General features: G+C 37.3%; 1 protein-coding gene across 1 annotated transcript; it reads left to right on the top strand.

Moving 5' to 3' along the window:
• Positions 1–1,150: 1,150 nt before the first annotated feature.
• RELL1 (RELT-like 1) lies at positions 1,151–8,203 on the top strand. Its single transcript, XM_010151399.1, has 5 exons — positions 1,151–1,355; positions 3,120–3,191; positions 4,468–4,525; positions 7,130–7,369; positions 8,023–8,203. The coding sequence occupies exons 1-5, from the start codon at positions 1,247–1,249 to the stop codon at positions 8,201–8,203; spliced, it is 660 nt and encodes a 219-aa protein (XP_010149701.1). The 5' UTR covers positions 1,151–1,246.
• Positions 8,204–10,625: the final 2,422 nt, after the last annotated feature.

Below are 10,625 nucleotides of genomic sequence, written 5' to 3'. Positions count from 1 at the left end.
CAAACCTGATGCTTTTTCTTTGCAAGGGTCAATACTAAATCCTGTATTTACTCTCCTGTTAGGGAGGAATGCACTGTGGTTTTTAGCAATTTTGCATGCAGTTAGGACTGGAGGAATGGTACGGCATTTTCCTCACCCATGGGAAGAAGGAGCAATGGTAGTGTTAGTCTTCAATGAAATATGTGAGCCCCCTTGTTGAGATTCCAGGTCCATCAGGGTAGAATATAATTTGTTCTTCACTGTTATATTGAAGAAATATCATGTGAGGTTTTTGCTTGTGTGCTGGTTTCGGGCAGGAACAGGCTGCTCTCCTGCACAGAGCTGGCCAGCCCGCAGTGGCCACAGGATCTTCTTTCATTCCATGAGACATCGGGCACAGTGGTCAGGCTGGGTGCACACGTTGGGAAGGTGCAAAAAGTGGCCCAGCGGTGTGGATTGGTTTTAGGCTTTGGGGTGGATTGGTTTTAGGCTTTTGGGCTAGCAGGTAGCTGTGCTGGTAGCTCCCTTTTGTTAGCTTCTTGGTGGGCTCTTAGAGAAGCAACTTCTTTTGTTAGGCTGGTTGTGGAGTTGGGTTTTTCTTTCTTCCTGCTCTGGGGTTTTTCTCTCCACTCTTGGGCTCGTTTTTTTTTTTTTTCCTCCCCACTTGGAATTTGATTGCTGTTTTGAAATCTGGCTGTGTTGGTCCATGGGTGATGAGATACTGTATTATATGTTCTATTTTCTGTTTCTTTTTTAATTACTTAGTAGTAGTATGGTTAATATCGCTATAAGTTTTATTTATGTAATTAAATAGTTCTTATCTCAACTTCCACAAGCTTCTTTTGAGTGTTTTTTTTCCTCTCTACTGTGGCAGGGGGTTGGTAGGTGATAGAAGGATACAGGGTACTTAATTGCCAGATAAGGCTAAACAAGGACAGTGTGTTAGATGTTTTGGAACTGCTTTATGAAGAGGGAATATGTACTGTTACAGGTGTGAGTTCTCAGCCAGTAGAGTAGTTGCCCATTCAAGTCATGACGGAAGGTAGATCTCACTGATTTTGTCATGCTTGTAACTTTCTAAATGCTTTGAAGTGATTTACAGTGTATAATAACAACTGTTTATTTGTTTATATGTGTAGATAATGGAGAGTTTCTCCACGTTTGGTCAAACTCTGGCTTACAGACAACTACTTTGACAACTAAAACTGATGGCAATGCTGAGCACCTAGAGTATATTGCTTTTGCACTGGTTCCTGTTTTCTTCATCATGGGTCTCTTGGGGATCCTCATCTGTCATGTCCTTAAGAAAAAAGGATATCGCTGTACAACAGAAGCTGAAGAGGTAGAAGAAGAAGAAAAAATTGATGAAAAAATAGGTAAACAAGAAGTTTAATAAATTACTTTTTACTTATTATTACTGTGGAATAATGTATTGAGACCTCTGTCATTTCTCTGTCTGTATTAGACATCAAAACAACATTAAGAAAAATCTTTTTATTACCCTTATGTACTTGTTGGGTTTTGATCTTTGCCAGTGAAAGCTAGGATTCTTCCAGTTTCCTATGTGAATCCTTTAACATCGATTAAGAGCTTACAGGGCGATCAAAGTATCCAGGATATGTTTGTAACAATATACTGCAATTGGATCCCTTTTCTGCATTCCACTTCCTATTAGCAACAAATCAGTATCATACATAATTCTATGAGAGGAGAGACAAAAAGCTGCCATTTAAAGCCTAAAACTTTAGTTTTATGTTTAGCAATCTTAATTTCTTCCAGTTTTGCTGTCATTCTTCTTTCCACCCTCAGTATAAAACTGAACCTTTGGACTGACTGTGGCGCTTATAATATTTTTTCTTAAAGATACCATTGTTTTTGTTCTGATGTTTGGTTTTTTTTGTGCTCTTGTTTTTATGGTTCCTTTTTCCCATATTCTCTTACAAAATAAAACAAAATAACTCAACAAACAAGAGAAGTGTGTTGTCCGTTGGGAGGGACTATAGTAACCCAATATAGCATTTGACTCTATAAATTCAAGGGCCAAATCACTTGTAAATATTTTGGGCCTCTTCCTTTCCCCCAATTAATTGCTGTCAGTAGGTTGATAATGAGTGCAAATCACAGTGGCTCTGTGGTAAGGATAGAGCCGTGTGGTGCAGTAAGGGTGTGTCACTGTGTTTTAAGCAGTTCCTGCCTGGGGCGTGTACGCAGCGAGTGGGACTGGGATCTGTTGGTAACAGCAAGGTGAGCGGTAAGGAAAGGGGGACAACTTCGAGGTCCTAATTTGGAGACATAGCTGTGTCTAAGGTGCACTTCAGAGAGGCAGGTATGAGGACAAAGATGAAGGGTGAGTGAAGGTAGGGGGGAGCCCTGATCTACTAGAGAAAAGTCTGGGGCCTCGCCTATCAAACTTGCACCAATCCTATGATTTTACTTACTTATTTTTAAAACTCATCGTAACAATTATTAGGGAAGGGCAGACCTGTGCCTCTTAATTGTTCTATTCCTCTCCCCAGTCTTTCTCTGCCTTCTGAGGTAATGGGGAAGCTTCCAGTATTGTTAATGGGTACAATTGATTCTGAAAGTATAGTCAGGAGGTTTGTTTCTTCAATCCCTTGCTCATGTACTCATATGAGAATTTTGTTTTTAATTAAAAAAGCCCAAATATTAATTCCTTGTGGTGAAAAGCTTAAATTGAACCCATCTTATACTAGAAACCTATAATTGCTATTCTAAAATAGTGACCGCAGACCGGTTAATGATTTTGTTTGTTTTCCTCCCTATGGTTAGGATTAGAAATACTGCTTTCTTGTTTGCCTCTCTACAAGCTAGAGAGGGAACTTTGCCATACGCTTGTGAAGATATTGAGTTTCTTCAAGTCTTAGATTGTTATGTTAGAGCTGATGTGTAGATTCCAGGAATTTGTGTTTACATTTTTTTCCTGCATAAGGGTTCAAAAGTCTCATCTAAGCTTACTCTCCAAAGTGATAATAGAACTTGTCTGTTTTTTATGTAACTTCTTCTGGTGTGTGTTTTTTGGTTTGTCTTGTTTCTGTTTGTTTGGTTTTAATTTGTTTTAAAATAAATCATATCTTGATTTGGAAGGCTATGATACTGACAACATTTATTTCCTTGCACAGAAATGAATGAAACTATACATGAGAATAGTGACACTGTGGGACAAATTGTTAACTACATTATGAAAAATGAAGGTATGGTATTGTGGTACTGCAGTAATGAGCCTTTGTGATGGAGTTCTGTAACATTCTTCAGCATATTTGAAAAAAACGTATTTTTGTTCATGTAGTTTCATTTAATAACCATTTTGTACGTGCTCAACTCTGAGATTTGCCTTCAGAAGGCAGTAGCTTTAAACAAAACAGGAAAGTTTTTTGCTTACCTGGTAGTTTGTATGGTAGGTTGGGTTCACGCACTGCTTGACATTTTAACTATTTGGTGGTTTGATTTTTTGGGTTCATCTTTTTGTTAGTTTTTGAAATAAAAGCTCTAGGTTGTTTTCTTAATGGTATTGTTTAAAGCATGTGAAATTTTTATGTTTTGACCAGGTTAAACTTTTTGTCTTAACGGTTCTTCCAGCTGTTGGCTGATGAAAGGTTTGTGCCTAACTGGGACAATAGGCTAGGCTAGTATTAATGTAATATTGGACGTGGTGTTTTCATGCACTGTGTGTGCAAAGTAAACGATAAAACCTGAAAAAAAAATCACGCTTAGCCAGCCCATGGAATGCTTGGTTAGTTCAGAACATACTTGCCCAGTAGAAGCAGCATTTAGGAGACTCTGTGATTTTTAAACTGTAAGAACCTTTAGCCTTTTAGTTTTACACTTAGATAAACTGAAGTTCTCCTAAGCAATGAACTTGCTTTGAGTTACTTCTGAATGAAGACTTGTCCTCTGGAAAAGTTGTATGTTTGAGTTGGGTTTGTTGTTTTGTTGTCTTGGGTTTTTTTTTGTTTTCCCTTAACTGTTAGGGCTTTGGGCTTGTGTATTTTGCCTTGAGGGTGGGAATAGGTATCCTGTGTATATGTTAGAATATGTGAGCTATTGGTACTTCTTGGCTGATAATTATTTTGCATTTTGTAAGGCTTCCTTAGACATGTTTTTAATGTTAAATTGCTTTATACGTGTGAGGTAATGATACTTCTGTGGTCACGTGGATGTTTTAAAATACTCAGATGTCTTATTTGGGAATGTTGTGCAGGTGGCTACCTTATACAGCTTGTATTAGGGCAGAGCTTTGAGCACAGTATGAACTATAATTTTAGTATCTAGTGGTAAGGAAATCCTATACACCTATATTAAAGGGTTTTTTTTCAGTTTTCTTACGTGCCTTTTTGGAGATTGACATGGTGCAGTCATCTTTCTTTTAGATTAAATTGCTTTGGGGACCTTTAATTTTGCGGTTTGTTTTTTTTCTAAAGTTAGAGCTGTACATACACTTTTGAAGAATTCTATTTATTCTCGTTGCAGCAAATGCTGATGTGTTAAAGGCCATGGTAGCAGATAGCAGTGTCTTTGAACCTGAAAGGTAATTACTCATCTTATTAATGCATGTTTCCTGAGGCAACTAAAAACTTACCCTTTCAAATGGCTTTATTTCCTGAGCTATCATCTAAGAGGATAATACTTTGATTTCCTTGTGATGTCTCTGAGTCACTAAATTGTAATGTATGCCCTGGGTTAGTAACTAGCTCTTCTGGTTATGTGTTCTAGATGTGCAACACTGATTTACTGCTTTTTGGGCTAAAGATTTACAGAGGCTGCAAATACTTGTTTAATTTCGGGTGAAGTTACTTATAACCTGGCTTAGTCCAAAGCTACTCTGACTTGAAAGAACAGAAGCAGCACTCGTTTCATTTGTATGGACACTAATTTAAAATAGACATCTTTCTGTGTCTCTTTCTGCTTTACTTTTTTCTTTATAATTGTGGTAATAATGTACATTGGCTGACCTACCTCTTTTTTTTTTTTTTTCACTACACATGGATTTAGAGAATTATGTAAAGAAAGTCCAGCCTTGGAGTTGCAGATGCATCATTTGTGTAAAAGTACTTTTATCTGTACATAAGTGTCATGGTTTAACACAACACTTTACTACACTAAATACTCTTCATATGTAATCCTACATATGTAGGATGTACATATGAATGTGTAATGTGTACATATGTAATGTGTTTGTATTCAAGGCATACAAGGTGAAGGTTCGAGTAGGGCTGTGTCACTAATAAAAAAAGAAGTGGGGGTGTATAGTTTTAGCAAAACAAATAGTTGAGTATGCAACTGCTTATCTCCTGTTCTAACGGTGAGGCTTGGTTATTGAACTCCTTTCATAAGTTCAATTTTTTTTTTTCTTCTCAAGTACAGGAATTATTTTTCAACTTCTACAGTGCAGCAGAAATATCTGATTTTTAACTCAATCTTACTGTGTAGGGATGTGTGATGTTGTTATGGGAGGTTTAGACTATTGTTTCAGTGGTTAATTAAAATACAAAAAGAGGAAGGGGAAAATGATTGCTTGCTCTTACATATTTTCTGAGATAATCCTGAAGCTTCATAACTCAAGTGCAAATCCACTATATTTCTTTGTAACTTCGATGCACTATGAAATGCTTCCTAACAATGGGAATAGTAATGGCTAAGTAAAATCTGCACTTCTGCTACATAAACCCATCATCTTCTGTGTTTGCTTAATATGTTGAACAGATTTTTATTTCCCTTACAGCATTCTCTTCTTTATTTGAAAACCATTAAATGTCTCCTGTCCTTACTTTTGTTTTGAAAATAAGCATTCAAGTAACTCCATTCTTTTATGGAATGTTTTACTTCTTTAATTTGTTCTTTCCCTTCTCCTTTGGAGTCTCTTCAGTTTGTTAGTATTTTTCTTGAAATAACATTTCTAAAACTGGATGGAAAGTTCAGCTGGGGCATGACCGATGCTGAGTAATATAACTTTAGGTTCACAGGTTATACTCCCGTCATTTCCACTGCAAAATACGTCCTTTTTAACCAACACCATAGTGTTTTGTGTTCAGCTTGTGATCTTCACCTTCTTTTTCTGAAGAATGATCAGCTGCTAGTTGCTTTTTAACCTGGGTTTGTGAAATTTTTCTGCTAAAGCCCTGAAATTTGTGTTGTCCTCACTGCAATAGATCCAGTATTTTTAATAATATTTATGTGAATGTATTTCCCACACATGTTCTTCCCTGACCATCCTGATTTCTCATCTTCTTCTCTACAGTTACTATGGGGGACCCAAAGTTTATGGGTACTTTAGCTATAATTCTGTTTCATTACCCAAGGATCTATTCAAAACACTGAATATCATCAGGAGCAGAATAACCACATTTAGTATGTCTTTTCATAGTAAGCTACTGATACGTATCTTTCTGATGTCTTCTTTTTTTCTTAACAAGGTGTGCTACCTCACACTACAGTAATCCCATCTTTAATGCACTGAACTCTAGCTTGCTTTAGGAAATTCTGCTGCAGAACAGGGTCAAAACTGATGCTGAAGTCCAAGAAAAGCACATCTGCTTTCTATCTATCTTACCTGCTTTTCCACTGTAGAATAAAAATAGATTGATTTTATTAGATATTCTTAATAAATGCTTTTTGGTGGTTGTACTGCTGTGTCTTTCTTTTAGGTACTTTAAAAAAAGAGGTTTTTCTGAAGCTTAAGCTGAATGGTTTGTTGATTCCTTTTCTCTTCATGGTAGACATTTTATTGCAATATTGTGGGACTGGGCTCTTCTGTGAGTTCTTAAAGATACTGTAACAATTCTGAAATACTTTCTGTAGCTCTACATATGTGAATTTAATCAACTAATTGGATGTCTTCTTCAGTATAAGTACATGTAACCTGTACTTTTCAGTTTTAGCCTGACTTTTTTTTTTTCATTGCCCTTTGTGTTGGTTACCTTAACCACGTGAGTGCAGGTGAATTCATTTATGGAAGTGATTTTAACTGCAAAATACAATATTGGAGGGAATCTTAAACCAGACATACTCACAAATAAACGGTCCCTGAAAAAGCTAACTATTCACTAAACATAACTGAAGGTTATATTTTATCCTTTCTAAGAAACAGGATTTTATATTAAACATCAAATTTTCTTTATACTTTTTCCTACAGCCCTTTATCTCCTACCACTCCTGGGAGTCCAACAAGTCCAGGGTCTCCTTTGTCACCTGGTGCTATTCCGTTTAAGCACAGCTGCAAAGGCCATCACTTCCATACTGTTGGAGGGGTGGTAGAAAAGGATGTTTGTACTCGCTGTAGCCACAAACGATGGCATCTTATAAAACCAGCTCACAAATCTAAAGAGCACAGGAGGAGTCGCCTTGGAGAAGTTACAGTCCTTTCTGTGGGAAGGTAAGACTTAGGGCATTCTATTGTATGCTTAGGGATGCTACAGTGGCTCATGTTGGATGATATCCACTAATTCTACTCTGTTTATAGCATCGGTGGTTGTTTTTTGTAACCCTGTTACTGTTAGGCTGAAGTTATTTCTGGAAGAAGTAAAAATGTGATTAAAAAAAAAAAAGAAAAACTTTAGGCCTATGGAAATAGATGGGGATTTACTGTGGGTATAAATCCAAAGCTGCTGCTCTGTTGATACTGGCTAAAAAGAAGTAAGGGTTGCACACTCATAAATTCCTCTGTTTCTGAATTTAATATTTCTCAAGTAGGTTTTAGCTATAGAAACCACTTTGTTCTGTTCCATCGTTTTTAATTCCTAGCTTAGGTTGTAGTTGTCTTAGAAAATCACTTAGAAAATTCGAAGTAGTAGCATACAATCTGTGGATTCTGCTTTAAAACACAGTTCTCTGGGAAAGCGTGATTCAGCAGTAGTGACTATTAACAGTAGGAAGGAAGATTGCTCTGAGGTGAAGCTAGATCCCTGTGGGTGTCTGCTCTGCCCTCTACGCTTGGAGACCCGAAACTCTGTTCCTGTCCAATACACTGGGTACGATCTAACTCCTTTCTGGGGAAATAAAAGTGAATCTTTCTTTTGCTTACCTCAGGTTTAGAGTCACGAAAGTGGAGCACAAATCGAACTCCAAAGAACGGAAAAGCTTGATGTCTGTTACTGGCATGGAGAGTATCAATGGTGATATGCCTGCCACGCCTGTGAAACAGGAAGGGAGCGAGGCACCTGCCACGCCTGTGAAACAGGAGATGCAAGAGAGGAGAAGCTCAGAGTAAGCTGTGCGGGTATCAAACACTGGGGACTAATATTGAAAGTGGTATGCTGTGAAATAAGTGAAGGTAATTAATAAAGAGAAATGAAGTTGAACATGTATCAGTTCTGTGTAAAAAACCCTAATCTTTCAATTTCAAAAGTTTCTACCCAAGTATGCAGAAATTATATTTGATCACTCAGTTATTGATAAATCGGTAAAGGCAAAATTATCCACCAAATTCTTATCTGATTGTTTATTTAGACTTTGTAATTCGAGTAGATGTTGAAATAAAAAACTATTTTGTGGGGGTGGCATCGCTGGTCCGAGAAATAAACCATCCGCGTGTTAATTTTTTACAAGAAATGAAGGTTCAGCCTTAGTGGCGGTGTGCTTAACTACCCAGAAGATAGGAATGCTGCTGGTAGCTGCATAACTGGAATAACTACAGTGCTTCTTCCTTTTGCTTGCTGCCCTGTACTGTGTGCTTGCATAAGGTGACTGCTTACCAGATACTTCTCTGATTGATCAGTGGAGCTTTGGCTAATAAGAATGGAGGCACATGAAAAGGCTCATACCGCAGGGAGCTATGGTAGGTTACTAAGCCAGGAGGCTGGGTCATTGTGAGTCCTTAAACTTCAGTGAATGGCTTGAGGTACTGCATTAAGCATGTCAAAAACATGTCCAGCATGGTTTTGGAATGCATCCAGTTACTTTATTTTTTTTTAAAACAGTTAAGAATGTTGGAGGGAAAAAAACCCTGGAAGTTAATATGATTTGCTTCAACTGATGATACACTGATTGATAATCTGAAGGGGAAAGGTGATTTTACACAAATGTGTTCAAATACAAATCTTGATCCTTGGGGAGCAGAGGGGCTCTGGGGTGACAAAATAAATGCACTGGATTCGAAGAAAGTGAGCAAAGTGCACAGTGCCAAATTCTCAGTATGCTGAGAGCATAAAGTCATGCTGTGTCAGCTCAGTCCCATTTCAAACTCTCAGTAACTTCCAATATGGGGGAAATGCACAAGTGGAAATTAGATATGTTTAAAAATCTAAGACCCAAACCCTTTCAAGTGTCTTGAGGTTAAATTCTGAAAGGCTGAGGTGCAAGGTGTGGCCCTTTCTTTATATCTGTTGTTTATTCATTAAGAAAACACTCTCTAATTATATCAGCTTAGAAAGGAAGGCAAAGTAGAGAGCTGGTATGCAATGGGATACTTCCTTCCAAACTTTACTGGCAGCACAGGTATGACTGTTGAAATAAGCAGAGTGTATTTGGACTCTGTGCCTCATCATTAAATAGTACCCAATTTTTTGGAACCATTGCCATAGAAGAAGAAAGATTGGGGATGTGGTATGCTTCCAAATGTTTATAAATCTCTAGAGGGTAATGAAATAAACTGTTGGTTTTGCTCAGTGGGTAAGAAGGTAAATAGTCGGCTAATTTGCAAGGAGGTTCAGGTTTCAAAAATTCAGAAGCTGCAGTAAACTGTTGTATCTTTCTTGTGGGGTATTTCTAAGACCAAACTGGAGAAATGCTTGTCAAAGACAGTGTAAATATCACCTGCCTTGGAGGTATGTGATAGACTGTAAGGATGGTTGGTTTTTTTAATTTTGTTTTTTGTTCTCTAGCAAATTTTGGCAAATCATAGCTTTCTAGTGGCTGCTGTCTCGTTGCTGCTCTGTAGTCTGTGAGGGACCCACATATTTCAGTGAGACAAACCTTTATTTTCTGATTCAGAATTCTTACTCCGATTTGCTGGTGTGGTTTCTTTTTCCTTTCTTCTATTTTTAAAAGCCAGTATTAGATAAATGCAATAGGAGACAACCTCTTAATTAACTGGCTGCAGTGGTGTTTTCATGCCCAGCTGTTTTCTTACCCCTGTGACTGTGTTTTTTCTTTTCTGTATCTCAATTGGTATCATGAACAGACTATACATAATACGATTTTTGACTTAAAGACTCATTTTCTTCTCTTTAAACATTAGAAACAGAAAGAAAAGGGGATATATGAAAATTAATTCCAGTGCACTTCGATTTTAAAAAAAAAAGGGGAGGGGGAAGGGGAAGTCTTGAAATCACTCTAAAAATGTGTTTGTTTCTAATTTGTTCTTTCCTTTCCTAAATAAGAAAGCTGTCCCTGTTACCTAAAAGTTATCTAAATTTAAACCATTACTTATTTAATCTAAAAATAAGCTGTTTTCTAGTGAGATAGGATATAACAAATTTTGAATGTCCATCTATGGCAGCTTTTTATTGTAGAACCTTCCTTAGGATTAAAGTCTTGTCCCTTATGAAAACAGATGTTTTAATAGCAGAGAAACAGCTCTGTGCAATCGCTTGTAAAGGTCTCTCCGGTTCAACAGAATTATTTTGTAAATCATCTGGGAAACTAGCCAGGCCTGTTTGTGTACTACAAAACATAAACAGATCTTGCTTGAA

Source organism: Eurypyga helias, unplaced genomic scaffold (genome assembly GCF_000690775.1).
Source record: "Eurypyga helias isolate BGI_N326 unplaced genomic scaffold, ASM69077v1 scaffold12985, whole genome shotgun sequence".
NCBI classification, from domain to species: Eukaryota; Metazoa; Chordata; class Aves; order Eurypygiformes; family Eurypygidae; genus Eurypyga; species Eurypyga helias.
The sequence above is the reverse complement of the archived record's forward strand: the minus strand, read 5'-3'. Positions and strand labels throughout refer to the sequence as shown.